The sequence below is a fragment of the Pinus tabuliformis genome, chromosome X (genome assembly GCF_031772625.1).
Source record: "Pinus tabuliformis cultivar Carrire ecotype Pingquan chromosome X, CPIR1, whole genome shotgun sequence".
Taxonomy (NCBI): Eukaryota; Viridiplantae; Streptophyta; class Pinopsida; order Pinales; family Pinaceae; genus Pinus; species Pinus tabuliformis.
This window is the reverse complement of record NC_142308.1, coordinates 1,116,192,370-1,116,212,038: the sequence shown is the minus strand read 5'-3', so window position 1 is coordinate 1,116,212,038 and position 19,669 is coordinate 1,116,192,370. Positions and strand designations below refer to the sequence as shown.

Here is a 19,669-nt window from a genome sequence, read left to right as displayed (position 1 = left end):
GTCTGCCCGGATTGTGAAAGGCTGGAATGCCTTGGGTTGATGGCAGCTACCTGCCCAGAGGGGTTGATGGTACTTGTCTGCCCAGATTTACTCTTCCTGGAATTCTTGAGCTGGTTGGCCAGTGGAATTCCATGTTAGACCTGGTAAGGTCTCTATCCAAGAAACTGTCTGGATGTGAAAATGACTCAATTTGTTTGTGAGAACCAGTTCCCATGGGTTGGGAATTCCTTAGTCCAGTGTGAACTCATGGCTAAAGGAATTAACTAATCAGCTATATGTTATGTTAAAAATGAATTTTACATATAGTTGTATGCACATTTAATAAGAGATGAGCTTAGTGCTCGATAAAGAATAAATGGAAATTTTAATTCCTTTATTGTGTTAATAATGTTGTGAATATCTTAGTGGGAGCTAAGACAATTCTTGCTTGATGAAATGATTGACTGTTTGATGATTAGAGAGCTAGGTGCTCTTTTGGTACTTCTTGAAGTACTTTACGGATGTCTTTAGTAAGAATTCGTTCAGTGTGCACGTGAGCAGTGATTTATCATTTGATGATTAGCATTAGTGCTCTTTAAGTACTTGTAAAAGTACTGTGATTTAGAAAGCATCTAACATTGCACAATTGATTGCTAGTCAAAGTGTCTCATTTGACTCAAAATATAGTGACTAATGTGGTTGAATTTGTTAGTCATATATTGCAGGAACTACTTACCATGGAAGGTTGAAGAATTGTCCAACCTCTATTAACAGGCTTACATGAAAGTATTCATGATTTTCAAGCATAAGATGGTAAGTTATGGTAAGTTGACACAGAGAATTGTTTATTATGAATAAACAAGGGCCAGGTGGTGGCGAGTAGAAGTTGCATATTTTTGCAATTACAAATGATTATGACTATTGATGCTTATAAATAATGATATTTCTTATGACTATATCATTACTATTTTGTTTGTCGTCCTTTCTTGGAATGAAATCGTTGATTTCAAAGAGAAAGGATCACATTTGTGTGGATTAGATAGTAATACCACAAGTAAAATATCAAGTTCCGACGAAAGATGAACACCGAGGACGGTGTTCCTGTTAAGGGGGGAAGTATGTAATATACCTATTGTGATTAACCCCACGTAAGGTAATTTTAAATTACCAATCAGTTAATCAAACCTGCGTAAAAGTAATTTTAAATTACATATTAGTTACAACTAATTCTTGGCATTGGTTAAATGGATTAGCGAGCACCCTAACAGGGGAACAAGAAGAAGGTGAATGGAGAATGGTTAGGGAACAGGCAGAGAGAAGAATTCCAGGAGAGAGCAGACAGAGAAAGAGGTTAAGTCTGGTAGAGACCAGATAACCTGAGAAAGAGGTTAAGTCTGGTAGAGACCAGATAACCTGAGAAAGAGGTTAAGTCTGGTAGAGACCAGATAACCTGAGAAAGAGGTTAAGTCTAGTAGAGACCAGATAACCCAGCACAGGAGTGCATGTGTCTTGTTGAGGGCTGTAGGCTTGCAAGACTGCTCGGGGGGAGAATCCAGTGTGAAGTGGATCTCAAGGTTGGGAGGATAAGAGCAAAATCATTGCAGGTGAATTCCTGAAGAAGACACGACGGTAGCAGATTGCCAGGTATGCATTCCTAAAGAACTCTGACTTCAGTAACAGGTGAAGATAGCATACAGACAGGTTCAGGTATTTATGTTTCTTTATCTGGTTCTTAGATGCTACAGTTATCTATTAATCCTTTTAGACATTAAACAATGATAGTTGTAGCGGTTATATATGGTTAATGCATATAGTCTATCCTGTAGAACTAGTTTTCGTGATTAAATTCATCGCTGTAGAAACTAGAGTATTTAAAGAAAATGCCAGATTAAGACTAAACCCTGAAGCGGTTAAGAGACCGCAGAGTACATTAATGAATAGAAATGTATGAATGCATGTATGGAGCCATTGGCTACGAACGTGGTCAAATAACCCGTCTCAGAAAGTTACAGTTCTTAAATAATAAAAAGAAACAGTCATGAAACGGTGCTCAGACGGGTGTCATTACTGTATGAGTCACAAAGATACTTCATGGAAACCATAGTGAAGGGCCGAAGGCCTTTAATAAACAATAACATTGTGAAAGTAAAAGTATTCGGAACGGCCGTGAGGGTTATGCTCACAGTTAAAACCCAGCGGAACGTTTAACCATAGAAAATATAACATAGCTATACAAGATGAGTATTAACGTTACATGCAGAACATTGATATGAATTTAACATGATATAGAAACTGTGGAAATTAAACAATATGCCTTTACCAGGCTTAGATAGCACGGGTCACAAGTATATAACCCTGTGTGTGGCGAAAAGGGTTCAACTTGCATTCATTAATTCGAATGCAAGCCTTAACCCTACAGCCGCATTAAAGAGGACATGAAATATGGTAATGAACTCGAATACTAAACCTGAACCATATGGTAGCTCGACTACTGATGCATATTAAATATAGCTACTTATAAAAGACTGGAGCGTCTTGCCGTATAGAATAACTTCAAACTAAAGAGTCGACAATCATACCAAGTTCGAAACAGAACAAATCCTTTACTGTGGTAAGCCCATAGGGCATTAACTTCATACGCATGACCATATTAAACTGTGGTAACAGACAGTTGGGTAACCCCGTGGAATATCACTAGCGTATGAATGAGAACATTAAATTGAACATCAAATAAACAGAAGCTGCATAGATATAGTCGGCAGTGTAATAACAAAATCAACGTTAATCCATTAAGAGGCCGTAGCCGAGCATAAGATGTTCAATACACAGGTAAACTATTCACAATATTTGCTTCAGGAGCCCGATGAGGGACTATAGCCCAATAGAAGGCGTAACAGAAACAGTAACATAAGGGTTCTATTAAACATGCAAAATACTTGAATATATGAACTCTGAATTAACTGTATCAAATCGAAAACAGAGATTTGAACTTAGTTCCAAGTACCCATTTACACAGATTTACAAATGGCTTGTAGCCGTAAACAAACATAGCTAAACCCTCAGGGTTCACGAGATACAGGTCCGACATGGGGAGGGGCCGCCTGTAAATCGCAACCAGGGCTTGAACAATAGTATCCAGACCTGAGAACACATGAATAACAAGACATAAGTCTCGTTTCGGCTTGTGGAGACCTCCATTCCACTTAACAACAGATACCCTCTACATAACAACGCTTACAAGAATGATGACTCACCCGGAATGACCGTGGACCAGCACACTCTCCTTGCAGGCAGTAGAAGCTGTAAAGTCCAAACCCTCCTGCACAGAAAATACACCATCGTTAACTGGAATAGAGGAAAGCAAAGGTTCAATGAGCTACATAATAAATTGTCAAAGTGCAGGACTGTAAACCTGTATATTATTGCTATGGACAGAGAGGTTCATACCCGAGAGAGAGTGGCAGAACTGGTGCGGTGCGGAGGAAGTTCTGTTGAGCTGAGGTGCGCTCTGGACGCAAATGAACTGAGGCCGAAGAACCCGATGGCTTATATGATGCCGGCCAAACCTTTGAACCAATCTGAGCCCTACGATTAGATGGAGTGATCGCCATCGTTCGTATGAGCGGGAAGGCTGGCGCGAAAACCATAAATGTACAACCCTCTGAACGTTCACATGGCAATCACATGGCTTCTTTCCACCTGGCCACAAGATGGATGAGCTGGATTAACATCCGCTTACCACCTGGTGCCGTGTTAAATGAACAAGTATTCAATACATTAAGGTTGTTGCATAAGTGCTGGAGCGGGTAAGGTGCAACGTAGCTATACACGCGTGAAAACCAATATGTTGGTAAGCCATAACCTGTTAATACAAAGTGAAATAAGTTTTGCACATGAAATATAATGTTATACCATGGTGTCGAATCCCTTGTGGTCACGGTGGGAAAGTGACTTGTAGGGGTTAGGTAACAACAAATTTTTTATTTATGGTATAAGTTAGAATGTGGTCGTGACAATATGGAATAATTGATGACACTTACAAGATGAGTTATAGTGTGAGTGGTGAGATATAGAATCATTATGTAGTTGATGACTTGACTTTTCTAATTTAAATTTGATGTAAAATTATAATTTTAAGCCTAACGAATTGTGATTTTTAATTAATTTTAAATTTAAAAAATTAAAAAAAATTTAAAAAATAATAAAAAAAAAATAATAAAAAAAATTATTAATTTTTTCAAATAAAAATTACAAACAAATCAGGTCAACTAAAATGTATGATTGACGACTGTGAATTTTGCGTACATGCGTTAAGGAACAATTTATCTATCAGATGGAGACCAAGTTTACTATGAATATGCGTTGTAAAGGATATGGTAAAAGTTACTTACGTCCTCAACACGTCTTTGGATGGAGAGTCACAATAGATGTGAAGACTAAGTTCAAAAAGAATCTCATTGATGAATTAAACGTAAAGATGTGGTCATCACAAGTTTGGTATTTACTAAGAGTTTTAAAGTTAGTTTTTTTTTTATATATATATATATATATATATAATTTAGGTTTTTTTTAGTGCTTGACATATTTTTAAATAATTTTGATGAAATTGATTGTATCACTTAAATATTATTTTAAAATGTTTTAAATATCAGTTTAGATTATTTTAATTTTGAATTTATCAAAAGTCGACAGAGATTAAATCGGTCTTCACACGAAAAGAAGTTCACATTTTTTGAGATTTGATTTTTCTTGGAACTTAGTAGATCCATAACTAAGTTGTATTTATGTTGGTTTTATTATTAATTATAATTAATTATATTATAATTATTAATTATTAATTTTTATTTTTATTTTTATATTTAGTTTTATGTAATTTGATTAAGTCAAAATTTTTATTGATAATTATCATTATTAAGTATTTGTTTTACTTTATTTCAATTTTAATTTTATTTTATTTTGACCAAGTCAAAAATTTATGGGACATTACAACAACTCTATAGACTGAGATAGAGCGCCTCTCTAGAAAATTACTTTTAACTTTTTATTATTTTTTAATTGAGCCCACATGTAAATGTTTACAAACATTTACACCACTACAACATTTCCCCTATATCTTTTGGTTTTTATATTTTTTTTTGTAACCTTGGTGAGACTACATTTTCATCATGTCCAATATATGAACCAGTTGTTGAATTGAGGCTTCTGTGATCCATATCAAGTTTATGAGAGATTTTTCGGCGTAAATCACATGATATTTCATTTGTCGACGCGTTTCGAACCAACCAGTGTGGTTCATCGTCAGGACAAGTTGAATGAACAGATCACACTTTGCAAATTAAATAGATAAAGCAGAACCTCCAACGACTATATTCCTTGACCAGCTAACGACTATATTGACAATGGCTAGATTTGACCGGTTAGTTAGGACAGGGTTATAACCATTATCCAATTAAATAAGTTACCCAGTTAGTTATATTCTTATTAAAATAAAAGTAAATGGACCCTTTTTACACACTTACAATTATAAATATATAAAATATCATTTGATTTACACCGAAAAATCTCTCATAAAATATGAACCAGTTATTTCACAGAACACCCCATTATCGTCTGTCCGAGACCTCATGGATTTTTGGTTTTTATATTTAATTTTAAAAAATGTTATAAAATCAAATTAAATAAAATTTTATAAAATATTTTGATTTTGAAATGAGGTATGATTTTTGGTGTATTAATAAGTCATGGTATTGTAACAAAGTCAATTTACAAGTTATTAATATCCATGATATGTTTATTGTAAGTATTATGTTTTAATTTAAAAAATAAAATATTTATAAAAAAATTTATTTGAAATGAATTATGGTATTGATAAACCATGATATAGTATTGGCCCATAGCATTACAAGAAAGATAATAATATCCATGATAAAATATGGGTGAATATTCATTGTTAAGAATTTTGTTATAGTGTAGATATTAAAATTTTATGTGTTTATTAATTACATTTAAATATAGTTAATTTATATGGTAAAATAGATATTAATTTATAATTATTATTTATATGTTTTATTTTGTGTATTTTATAACACATTTACTCTATACTGGATTAGTGTGTCTTTAAGCTCAATTAATTTATAGTTATATGAAAATTAAATTATTTGATTAATAACACAATGTTATTATTTACAATAATAATAAATTGCATTCATATAAGCATATATATTATGATTCTTATTAGTTGTGATTGACAATAATAATAGCTTGTGTTCATATAGAAATATAAAAGTGTGAAATAAGAATTTATTATATAGTATTAGAGCCCGGATATGGTTTCAAAAACATAATAGAGTAACAAAACAGTAATTAAAGTTGAATTGAGATTTTGTTTTTAGAGATTCCAGAAGAGAATTTTTTGAGGATATTGACATTAAAACCCAAAAATGCTATGCTCCTAGATCCTACAGGTATGTTTGATTAATGCAATGTTGTATTTGTTGTATCCACCTGCAACTTCTTCATGTATCAGATACATTTTAAGAATTCAAACGTCAAGGACAGTGTACCATTAGACAAAACAACTGTATCAGTACATCATTGATTGAATATTTCATAATTGGCTGTTGAATGATAATGCAACTATATCAAGATATCTCTGATTCAATATTTCATGATCGACTGTGTTCTTGAAAAAACAAAAAAGATCATAATTATATTTTGAAAAGACCAAACTCTTGTTTTTTCTTTTGCATTTTCCCGACGATAATATTCCTTCACGCTTCGTTATAAGCTACAGTTGATGACCAGTTGCTAAAACCCTAGGAAGATCAAATTGAGATAACTGAATCTCAAAACATGAGACAATCTGCTTAGTAATGAACAGTGGGCGACTAGAGTTCTGGTTACCAAAAAACCAGAATGAAGTCTCAGAAGACGAAGAGTAATTCAGATTTCTATTCACTATCATGGAAGATGCGGCTATATACGATTCAGCATGAAATCACAGTAAACAGAAACTAGAATCTGGCTAAAGGGAAATGGAATGGCATGGTTTCTGTTCAATCAAGCGCATCTCTAAACCCCGTAACTTCAATTAAGTTTCCCTGAACTCGTCCCGCTCCTTTCCTCGTCAAACGTGTAAACTGGTTACCCAAAAGCTCTCGCTCTCTCACACATATATATTCCAAAATACAACCAAAAATATATATGCATTGCTATATCCAACACTTCCAAGCAATTAATGAATGTTGGCTGTTTAAGCAGAGATACAGAAACTGTTTTTTCCTTTTATCTCATCAGTCTTTATAGCCAGACTTTTAAGTCCCTTCACAATTCTTCATACAAAACTGGATTTAAAAAACAGATAAAAGGAAAAAGGTTAAAACAACACTGATTTACAAAATACTTGTTCTATTAATATTATCAGAAATACATCAAGAGAGAGGATACACTGATTATCTTATCTTCATCTACTACAAACACTTCCATCATACCATCCCATATCCTTAGTGCATCTTTTAATAATTGTCCAGCCTTGCAGTTATGCAGTTAAGTTCCCTGAATACATAATGGAAGAAAAGAGACCAGAATTGGGTTCTTACCTCTCTTTACTATTTAATAATGAAACAAGAACTGAAGTTTTCACTCTAGAATTTCCATTTACACAGTCTGCCAAAAGATATGGAGTCTCCTATTATTTGTATAAACTGATTATATATATAGTATCCTATTACTCGTATAACTGATTATTATTTTATATGTATGGTATGTTCTTTTCTTACATTATGGATTTAGACAACCTTACATAGGGTGATATTCCTCACTCATCCCCGGCTGCAGAATGCACTTGGCTTCTCTCTGTGCTACCAGAAACAAGTTCAGCTTCAGATGTCTTTGATGGCAGCATCTCATACATCCTTGATCCAGGGACTGTTATCTTATTTGATATCAATCTCAATGCCTGACTCAGCGCATGCTTATTCCATCTTTGCTGGATGAAAATCACAATTGCAAGCACCACAGCAGTCACTGGAACAGCAATATCTCCAAATAGAATAGAAATCTGAGCGAGGATCTGCAAAGGAAGACATGAAAACTGGACTTGCAAATTCATATCCATCTGCAAAGTAAGGATTGAAAACTGGAGGTCTGAAGTAATCATAGATGTGATTTAGGAGCCGCAAAACAGTGATACCAATGTAATAAATTTTCCTAAGTGGTTTTCGTTCAAAATGCCAAAGAGTATTACCCACAATTTGAGGAAGCAGGAAGAAATCCTGTACCAGACCCATATACTCCTGAAGCTCAGTCTCCCAGTCCAGTTGGTTGTGCGCATGGCGTGCTGAATACAGATACGCTGAGGACTGAATTGGGCGGCTACTGGTCTTCATATTATGAACAATCAGCACAATTAAAAAACTCATAGCATGTATAGCAAAGGAAATAGCAAGCACTCGTTTATCACTTTGGACTCTCCATGGCTCTAAAGGACTCCTTGTCAGCAAGTGAATACGAGATTTCCAAACCTTTTGGAACAGTCTGAGTGTGAATAGACATGCAATCAACAGTCGCAGTTTAACCATGAACTCAATCTTGTCAGACCCTCGGCTCTGAACCGAATAGATAATAAAATTGTCCTGGGGTTGAGATTTCATACTTTGAAACAGGGCATCTGCAACTGTTATGAGGGGAATACTATATCCGATGGCTTGAAGTCCCAGCATGACAAGAGAGATGCATGGAACGACTTCTGTATTCTGTGAACTGTACAATAATTGGCTGAGAATGCACCCAATCATCACCGATGCTGTCAATATACTCAACACCCCTTCGGCAGTTTTGCGAGAGATATTGTCTTCACTCTGTCACCAATATAGAATGGGAAGAGTCTTGATTTTGATCTGCTTGAAAAAATGTGGGTTGTCATCAGGTCGTTGGCTTTTCAGCGAAATCTTCACGGTTGGATTTCTGAACCACCTGGCATTTGTAGGTGGATATTCCACTTTCACTTCAACGAGGCAATCAAAACCATCCTGCAGATCCGCTGTTTCATGGAGAACTTTCCATGGAGCTCGAACATCTCTGCATCCTGTAAGGTACATTATACCTACTCTTGGATCATAGAGACCCTCAAGAAAAAAAAGATTTGAAATATTGCCTTCCAGTTTCAGCTGTGCAGCAACTTTCAAGGACTTCTTCTCCTCTGGTCCTTTTGAATGAGGCGGTTCCCGAACCTCCTCGGATATGAAATAAGTGTCTGAGGCCTGGTCCCAACCAACTCCCACAAATTCCTCGATGGCTATAACATACAAACTTATGAAGCTCTCGACATAATTCCCTCTGGAAAACCGGTCAAACGGGCCCCGTGAATTCACTGAGAGATCCTTGCTTAGAGCAGAAAAGCTGTCTTGTCTTGCCCAAATCTTTCTGGGGATACTTCAACAATGATTTGCCAAAGCCACCAGTATCATCCGTCTCCATTTGTGCCAATTTGGTATTGTTGTATTCGTATGACATATTGTTTAACACATACTGTGGCAAATATCGATGAGATATAAGCTCAAATGACAACGGAGAGAAGGAGTTTGTATTTTTCTCAATGCTAAAAATGCTGCCAACAATTACACTTCTTTGCTTGATTGAGAGTGAAAGGGGGATGTAAATGCAGATTCGTGCATTACAAGCACTGTGATTCTTGATGGATCCAAGGCATCCCACCATACACAACTGACCAGAAGATGAGTCCCATTTACCCTCTGCAGTCAATGTTAAGTCATTAAGGCCTGATCTTTCACATGCCAAATACTGATCATGTGAAGGAGGCACAGCTCGAAAAACCGCACTAACATTTGCAATACCTGAATCCTGGTCTGTACACATCAAATCCTGCATACAAAGCTTTGTGTTATCATGAACTTTATTTTCCATAATGAATGGACCCAACTTGCTACAATAGGCATCTGTGCTGTTGCACTGCCAGGAGGGGACCACATCTAGAATCTGACCAACCATCATTTGCTTCATAGCTGAGCAAAATTGCTTCCCTCGGTATACTTCAATACCTTTTGACTGGAAATTGTCTGGATTTTGGTGAGGAGCACAAGCCTTTTCCACCAGGATGTCAGAGTCAAATTCATAATTCGAATAATCAGCCAATTGTGAAGAGATGTCAATTGTTGAAGTTGTAATTTCCCCTGCTCGGCAAACAGTTCCAGCAAAACCACTGTTTCATTTCGCACCGCCTACATGCAAAAGCGGTATCCGTAAGGAGGCCTCCGCCACAATCAACTCCAGCCACGCGTCCTGTGTACGAGCCCAATACTGCCCATCTCCCGGACATTAAAGTTCGATTGGTTTGTGTGAGGTTGGTGTGGGAATTGCGTCCGATCAGGTCAACGCATATAGATTCACTCCAACCTGCCAGAACGTTAATTTCACTTTTACCGCCAGCTTTATTTAATGCACTTTAATGAACTGTCATAGTTGTCGGTAAATATTTTATTTTTAATGTTTTTTTTCTGCGTATGGTGAATATTAAAGACAGGTATGGTCATTATGGTGAATATTAAGGTCAGGTATGGTCATTATGTTATATTATATACGCAATGTAATATCCATATATATGGAGAGGTCGTGCGTTTTTTTGGTAGTTAGTTGACTTTCAAAAGAGTGACTTTGGTTTTGCACAGCAGTGCAATGTGTTAATGAAAATAGAACAAAGATTGAAATGAAATAGCTTGTGGCAGCGAAAAACGAGAGGAGATGCACAGCTGTGCATAGATAATATGTATTGATCTTTTGTAATAAAAAAAAATGGTGAAACGCAGGAGCCTGAGATGAATTTAAGCTTTTGGTATTGTATTTGAAAACATGTGTGAGTTTTTATTTTTGAAAATGAAATGCAATGTAAAAATTCTTACTGCATATGTAAGATTTGGTTTTTACAGCAGTATATGTAGAAGATTCTACACAGCAGTGTAAAAATCAGTTGTAAAAGAGGCAGAGTTTTTTTTTGGTGAAAGTTTTTGGTGAATCCTTTTGAGAGAGAGGAAGAAAATTGTTTCAGGCAGTTTATAAGTTAATACAAGTTTATTTTAGCTGAGAAACTTTGCTTTGCTCAGAAATTTTTATTTGGGGCTTCCCTGTGCAAAAGATCTTGAGGAGGAAACAGAGCATTGACTCTGTGGAGTTTATTTTGTTTGTTTTTGGGATTTTGCCAGAAAAATCCCCAACAGTGGTATCAGAGCAGGCTTAGGCTCTTTGAAGGTGTTAAAGAAGCTGAAGATAGGAGTTTTTTTTGCTGCAACAGCTTCTCCAGCAAAGTGAAGACTCAGTCAACAAAAGATTCAGGTATTCCTCAAAGTTTTCTTTTTGTTACTGCTGAAACAGTCAATGTTTTAAAATACACAGTCAAGAAATTGAAGCATATTTGAGGATGCAAGGAATGGCTAGCACCAGCACTAGCATGGGTATGTTTAACACCCGGCTCCCATAGTTTAATGGGAAGAACTATGACTACTGGTCAATAACCATGAGAGCTTTATTTATCTCTCAAGATTTATGGGAATTAGTTGAATCTGGGTTTGAAGAACCAGCAGATGAAAATGAGTTCAATGCATTAACTCAGGGAGAAAAAGATCTGCTGAAGAGCAATAGGAAGAAGGATGCAAAAGCCATTGTATTGTTGTATCAAGCAGTGGACCAGAGTGTGTTTCCAAGGATAGCAGCAGCTAAGACATCCAATGAAGCATGACAAACCCTCAAGACAGCCTATCAAGGCATGGAGAGAGTGAAGACAGCAAAACTACAATTGCTGAGGAAGGATTTTGAAAATCTGAACATGAAGGAGTCAGACACCATTGACTCATTCTTTACACATGTGATTGGTCTGGTCACACAGATAAGGACTCATGGAGAAACCCTTGAAGAAAGGAGGATTGTGGAGAAAATATTGAGAGTTCTACCCTCAAAGTTTGATGCGATTGTCACCACCATAGAGGAGACAAAAGATCTCTCAAACTTTTCAGTTGATGAGCTACATGCATCACTGATAACACATGAGCAGAGATTGAGTAGGAATGAAAACTCATCTCTAGACCAAGCCTTCAAGACCCAGATGTCTTTTGGAAGAGGAAGAGGTCAAGGCAGAGGAAACAAGAGAGGAAGAGGCAGAAGCTAGAACAAAGGTGGAAGGAACAGCCCAGCAAATGCTCAAGGAAAAGGCAGCAATCCAAATCAGAACCAAGGCCAAAGCAACAGCCAACAAAGAGGACAACATCATGCTCAAGGACAAAGGTATGAAAAATCCAATGTCCAATGCTATTACTGTAAAAAATATGGGCATTATGCCAATGAATGTAGGAAGAAGCAACATGATATGAGTAACAGACAAAATGCAAATGTCACTAGAGAATACATCAGCCAAGATAATGTGTTGTTAGCTTGTAACATGGTTGAAACAAACAGTGAGGACATATGGTTTTTAGACTCAGGTTGTAGCAATCATATGACAGGAAACATAGCCTTCTTTTCTGCCGTAGATAAAAATGTGAAATCAGAAGTCACACTAGGAACTGATAGCAAAATTTCTGTTATGGGAAAAGGAGAGGTAAAAATATTTACAAAGAAGGGTGAGAAGAAAACCATAGCAGATGTCTACTATGTCCCCGGAATGAGATGTAACCTCTTGAGTATTGGACAGCTTGTTCAAAAGGGTTACAATGTTTTTTTTGAAAATGATGTGTGCACCATCATGGATATAGCACCCAGCAAACGATGCATTGCTAAAGTGAAGATGACAAGGAACAGGATGTTCCCTCTTAGAATAAGGGCAGATTTGAAAAACAAAGGAGAAATTGCAGCAGTCACCCAAGAGGCTTTCCAAAGCGTGCCAAAGGATGAAAATTGGTTGTGGCACTTGAGATTTGGACATCTCAACTTTGGAGGTCTTAACTTGTTGAGTAGGAAAGGAATGGTAAGAGGATTACCATTGATCGAGAAACCGGACAGTCTTTGTGAAGGTTGCATTTTGGGAAAACAACACAAAGAAAGTTTTCCATCAGGGAAGAGCATAAGGGCAAAGGCACCCTTAGAGATCATCCACTCAGATTTATGTGGACCAATGCAAGCTCCATCATTAGCAGGCAGCCAATATTTCCTAACATTCATTGATGATTTTACAAGAAAAACTTGGGTATATTTCCTTAAAAACAAAAGTGAAGTGTTTAAGAAATTCCGAAATTTCAAGGCACTTGTGGAAAATCAAAGCGGGCTGAATATCAAAGTTTTGAGAACTGACAGAGGAGGTGAGTACATATCCAAGGAATTCCTACGGTTCTGTAGAGAAAATGGAATTCACAAACAGTTTACAGCTAGGTACACCCCACAACAAAATGGAGTTGCTGAAAGGAAGAACATGACCATCATGGATATGGCGAGGAGCATGCTAAAGGCAAAGCATTTGCCAAATGATTATTGGGCTGAAGCTGTACATTGTGCAGTGTACATTTTGAACAAGTGTCCTACAAAAGCAGTGATGAACAAAGTGCCGGAATAAGCATGGAGTGGGAGAAAGCAAGGTGTCACCCACATGAGAGTTTTTGGATGTGTGGCCTATGCACACATTCCAGATCAGCTAAGGAAGAAGTTGGACAGCAAAGGGGAGAAATGTATCTTCATTGGATACAGTGAGGAATCCAAAGCCTACAGGTTGTATATCCCATCTACCAAGAAGTTTTTCGTCAGCAGAGATGTTCAATTCATTGAAGAGGAAGCTTGGGATGGAAGCATAGAGAAAACAGTGAATGTTAAAAACTGTTTGTCTCATGATGAAGATGAAGAGGAGATGGCTGAAGTACATCCCCAAACAGCAGCGCCAACACAAGGACAGCAAGGGACACCATTGAGGATAAATGAAAGTGCTTCTCCAAGCACACCACAAGGAGGAAATTCAAGTGCGTCTTCAAGCACTTGCACACCAAATGAAAGAGGTAAGAAGTTTAGAAATCTAAGTGACATTTATGATGAAGGAATGAATTCCTTGTTTGCTTTATATTGTCATGTTGATGATCCTATTCATTTCGAAGATGCAATTAAAGATAAGAAATGGATAGAAGCTATGGATGAGGAGATGAATGCCATAGAGAGAAACAAGACATGGGATTTGGTTGAGCTACCAAAAGGTAAAGAAGTCATTGGAGTCAAATGGGTCTACAAGACCAAGAGCAATGCTGAAGGCAAGATAGAAAGGCACAAGGCAAGGCTGGTTGTCAAGGGATACAAGCAGCAGTATGGAAGAGATTATGAGGAGACTTTCGCACCGGTTGCAAGAATGGAAACCGTGAGAGCAATGTTGTCCATAGCAGCTCAAAACAAGTGGAAAGTTTACCAAATGGACTTGAAGTCAGCATTCCTAAATGGAGTGTTGATGGAAGAGGTTTACATTGAGCAACCTCTAGGCTATGAGAAGAAAGGTGAAGAGCGCAAAGTGTGCCGATTGAAGAAAGCTCCTTATGGGTTGAAGCAAGCGCCAAGGGCATGGTACAGCAGGATGGATTCCTATCTATTGGATAATGAATTTGACAAGTGTGAAGGAGAACCCACCGTCTACATCAAAGAAAATGATGGTAAAATTTTAATTGTTGTCTTATATGTTGATGATGTTATTTTTACAGGTAATAATGACTACCTCATTGAAAACTTTAAATCAGTCATGAAAGAGGAATTTGAAATGACTGACATGGGTTTCTTGAGATACTTCTTAGGCATAGAAGTAGATAAAAATGAAAAAGGAATTTTTATCTCACAAGCTAGATATGTAAATCAAGTGTTGGGCAGATTTAACATGCAAGAATGCAAGGCAACGATCACTCCCACAGTAATGGGATTAAAACTCAGCAGAGAGGACAGCAGCAAGGATTTTGATCCTAGTTTGTACAAGAGTATTGTAGGCAGCCTTATGTATTTAACAGCAACTAGGCCTGACATTATGTATGCTGTTAGTTTAATTTCCAGATTCATGGAGAGGCCAAAGGAGGCACATTGGGAGGCAGCAAAAAGAATTTTGAGGTATGTCAAAGGTACCAAAATGTTTGGAATTTTATATAATGTCTCAGAACATTCAGATTTGGTTGGATACACTGATAGTGATTGGGCTGGAAGTGTAGATGATCGGGAAAGCACTTCCGATTATGTTTTTCATATGGGTTCAGGAGCCATTTCATGGGCTTCTAAGAAGCAGTGCATTGTAGCATTGTCTACAGCAGAGGCTGAATATGTGGTAGCTACAGCAGCAGCATGTCAAGTAGTTTGGATGAGAAGGATGTTGAGGAGCTTAGGCCAAGAGCAGGCAAAAGCGAAGGTGATTTTTTGTGACAATAGCTCAGCTATTGCATTGTCAAAGAATTCAGTGTTTCATAAGAGAACGAAACACATTGATACAAGGTTTCACTACATCAGAGAATTGGTGAACAATGGAGAAATTATCTTAGGAAATTGCAGGACTCAAGAACAGGTAGCAGACATTTTGACAAAGCCATTGGATCAGAAAAGTTTTGAATTTTTGAGAAAATGTTTGGGTATGACTGATAACCCAGCAGTTGAAATTAAAGGGGAGTGTTGAAGTTGTAATTTCCCCTGCGCGGCAAACAGTTCCAGCAAAACCACTGTTTCATTTCGCACCACCTACATGCAAAAGCGGTATCCGTAAGGAGGCCTCCGCCGCAATCAGCTCCAGCCACGCATCCTGTGTACGAGCCCAATACTGCCCATCTCCCGGACATTAAAGTTCGATTGGTTTGTGTGAGGTTGGTGTGCGAATTGCGTCTGATCAGGTCAACGCATATGGATTCACTCCAACCTGCCAGAACGTTAATTTCACTTTTACCGCCGGCTTTATTTAATGCACTTTAATGAACTGTCATAGTTGTTGGTAAATATTTTATTTTTAATGTTTTTTTTCTGCACGAACGTATGGTGAATATTAAAGACAGGTATGGTCATTATGGTGAATATTAAAGACAGGTATGGTCATTATGTTATATTATATACGCAATGTAATATCCATATATATGGAGAGCTCGTGCGTTTTTTTTGGTAGTTAGTTGACTTTCAAAAGAGTGACTTTGGTTTTGCACAGCAGTGCAATGTGTTAATGAAAATAGAACAAAGATTGAAATGAAATAGCTTGTGGCAGCGAAAAACGAGAGGAGATGCACAGCAGTGCATAGATAATATGTATTGACCTTTTGTAATAAAAAAAAATGGTGAAACGCAGCAGCCTGAGATGAATTTAAGCTTTTGGTATTGTATTTGAAAACATTTGTGAGTTTTTATTTTTGAAAATGAAATGCAATGTAAAAATTCTTACTGCATATGTAAGATTTGGTTTTTACAGCAGTATATGTAGAAGATTCTACACAGCAGTGTAAAAATCAGTTGTAAAAGAGGCAGAGTTTTTTTTTGGTGAAAGTTTTTGGTGAATCCCTCTGAGAGAGAGGAAGAAAATTGTTTCAGGCAGTTTATAAGTTAATACAAGTTTATTTTAGCTGAGAAACTTTGCTTTGCTCAGAAATTTTTATTTGGGGCTTCCCTGTGCAAAAGATCTTGAGGAGGAAACAGAGCATTGCCTCTGTGGAGTTTATTTTGTTTGTTTTTGGGATTTTGCCAGAAAAATCCCCAACATCAATTTCATCAAAATAGCTTGAATTAGAGTGCCGATTGAGGCTTCTTAGTGTTCCTCGAATCTCCCTGGTAGTCAGAGAAAGCTTGCTCGGATAGCGCAATTGCAGCAAAATTCTCTCATCTGCTAACAGAGTGGGGGACTGCAATTCTGATTTATATAACCAATCCCGAGGATCTGTAGCATTGTTCCCACGGGCGGGTAAATGGGTACTGCCCAACATACACAACACGCATTCTTCTAGTGAGTTTTTCGATTCTTCAAAGTAGACTCCTTCGAGATGAATGGTGCGTCTGCGTCTGCGTCTGCTATGCCTGTAGGAGATGCCTCCACTTGTGGATATGGCCAGCTGTAAAATCCCACTCACATTCACCACTTGACCAGCCACCTTGTTAATACCCACACCTTTAATCCAGAATGATGCCAGTTTGATAGGCGAAGGCTTTTCTGTTACGATGTAATTGGAGTTTCTTCTCATAAATGGTATCGGCTCACTGGAGTCACTTGTAGTGAATGGCAGAAGAGGAGCAGAGCCCTTGTGTTGCTTCCAATCCCCATTTACAAAAGAGAGCTCCTTCTCAATCATGTACCTTCGGTTCTTATCTGGATGCAGCACTGAAGCCTCTGCTAAAAAAGGGCCACACTCCTCCTTTATGTCATTAAAACGACTGTAAGTGGACTTGTAAGTTGATGGATCATCCCATCCCAGGGCCATAGTTTCACAAGTGTAGAAACTGCCAGCCAATACCCATCTCCCAAAGAGAGCTCCGAAATACTCTCCCATGTTTTTTTACACACAATTTTCCTTCAAACGACGGATTTAGATTATCGCAGGGAACAAGAGCTTCCGATGCAGGTGGAAGTACATTATAATAATAGATACCCGAAAAGCGTCATCTTTGGGAAGACGCTGTGAAATCCGTCGTCCAAAACAGGTGGTTTTTTGAAATCCGTCTGGCAGCGGTTCTCCACAGGGCTTCCATTTACCTGATGGAATTTGATGGGAAAATTGTCCATCACAATGTGATTGGTCTGGTCTCTGACACTGAAAATTTTTCCATGGGCCATGTGAATCGTCTATGATATTTAAAAATTCTCCATGCACAATGTGACTTGTCTGCGACAGTGAAAAAAATTTCCATGCACAATGTGATTAGTGTATGATATTCAAAAAATTTCCATGCACAATGTGACTCGTCTGGGATAGTAAAAAACAATTCATGCAGTGTGATTTCTCTGCGATAGTTAAAAAAAAAAATTCCATGCACAATGTGATTTGTGTGTTATAGTCAAAAATTTTCCATGCCCATCAACCTTTTGTAATAAAGATATAATTGAAATAGAATTGTAAAATTAGTTAAATTCAATTTTTTTTAATTAAAATCTTAAAAAAAAATTAAAAAATTAAATTATTAAAATATTTGAATAGTGGGACAACAAAAAGTTGGTATCAAGGAAACTACTATCCTTGATACCATCACAGTTTCGCCACTGAGCTTATCAATGTCCTCGGTGAAGTAGGCAGCGTCCTGTTCTGCCGTCCATCTCACCTGACGGTGTCCAAAATATCTCTTTTGCTACAGAACAAAGGGTCAAATGGGGTAGTGAAGAAGTAAAACCAGCGGTGGCGATACGCAAGAAGGCACGGTATCGACTTCCATTAGGCTATCCTACTTTGCGTGAACCTGAAGCGGGCCTGGAACCTATAATGTCGCAGCGCAACAAGGAAAAGGTATGCTCCCATGAGCATTAAAGGTTTTTTAATCCCAAGAAATGGCAGTTTTGGGCTGGGGGAAAATTGAAATGGGGTTTTTTAAGCAATGTTGTTTTACAAATATTTAGGTCAAATTCTGCGTTGAATTTCTGTGAAGAATTTCCATCCTATTGTTTTTCCCCTTTTGAATTGTTCAGGTAGACTGTTTCCGCATTAAACAATTTATTAGGGCATTTAACAATTATCTTTTAAAGTTTGTATTTTTACGGCGATTATTTCCAATTTTCAGTACCCTGTAGTAAGCTATAGATTTACTAATCTTTCTAGAGTTTTCATAATTTCCCTTAAGATAGGGGCTCTAGGAAGGTTTCTTTCATGTTATCCAGCGGTCCTAATCTTCCTCCCTGAATAACGGTTTTATGAAGGCCAAAACTTTTATCAGAGTCCAAATGTTGTTTGCGTATCCCTCTGTTACACAACTTTTTCCATTTGGACCATTGACTCACATCCTGGAGCGATGGTGGTTTGAATGGAGCAACATATTCTCCATTTCTCGACCCTGCAAGTATATAGACATTAGAATAGGTTTTAGTTGGTGGTTTTGCCAGGGTTGTTACTGTATCTGCTGATGCAAGGGACCAGAGCTCTAAACCACCTTGACAGTGGTTTTGGGATCACCTGGTTTTCTCGTGAAGGTTTCCTATCGGATTCTGATTCAGAGTAAGTAGTAGCTCCAACGCCCCGCCCATGGGGTTAGTGATGTATGGTGTAACAATATGTCTTGGAAATTTTGCTTAATTCAGAAGCCTGCTAACAGGCCAACACATTTTCACACATGTATTGTAATTGTTGTAATACTAATCTTGAACACTTGTGATGCATGTTGCTTTAACATGTGTTTCACACTTGAACTAATTCACTTGTTGTCATACATAATCTATTAATGAAAATGTGTTGTATATGTTTTTAACGTTGTCCTGCCCATAGTGGGTATCTCCCTGGACATCAGACATACCTTTCACTTGAAACTTTCTATAGCAACCATTGTACTCGCGTAGAATCATTCGCTGAGTGTCGTACGTGTTATCTTCCCTTGTGTGTTGTGACTGCCGCATCTGTGTGAAATGTTCCTATAGAAGCTGTGCACATTCTGTTGTGTTGTGTGTTCCTATCAGAGTTGGGGCTCCTCCTAACCGACTTGGGACTTACTCCCACCCTCTCCCTCTACAATGAAAGAACCATTGACACAAGTAACACTTACATCCATCAGGCGCACGAACCTCACTTCTCGAAGACAAAGT

At 37.5% G+C, this 19,669-nt stretch overlaps 1 protein-coding gene across 1 annotated transcript; it reads right to left on the bottom strand.

Moving 5' to 3' along the window:
• Positions 1-7,795: 7,795 nt before the first annotated feature.
• Positions 7,796-17,438, bottom strand: LOC149143728 (uncharacterized). The gene is made up of 7 exons (XM_089451923.1): positions 16,640-17,438; positions 15,662-15,832; positions 9,413-10,169; positions 8,934-9,315; positions 8,502-8,837; positions 8,259-8,360; positions 7,796-8,050 (listed from the first exon to the last, which is right to left on the bottom strand). Exons 1-7 carry the CDS (start codon positions 17,436-17,438, stop codon positions 7,796-7,798), a joined length of 2,802 nt encoding a protein of 933 aa, XP_089308049.1.
• Between the last annotated feature and the right edge of the window lie 2,231 nt (positions 17,439-19,669).

What these genes read in the sequence shown, in the direction of transcription:
- LOC149143728 (XM_089451923.1), bottom strand. Translation starts at nt 17,438, where the DNA reads ATGGGAGAGTATTTCGGAGCTCTCTTTGGGAGATGGGTATTGGCTGGC. An exon ending in GGTGGTTCAGAAATCCAACC is followed by an intron (nt 8,838 to 8,933) that starts GTGAAGATTTCG and finishes TATTGGTGACAG; the next exon opens with AGTGAAGACAATATCTCTCG. An exon ending in CACTCAGACTGTTCCAAAAG is followed by an intron (nt 8,361 to 8,501) that starts GTTTGGAAATCT and finishes CATAATATGAAG; the next exon opens with ACCAGTAGCCGCCCAATTCA.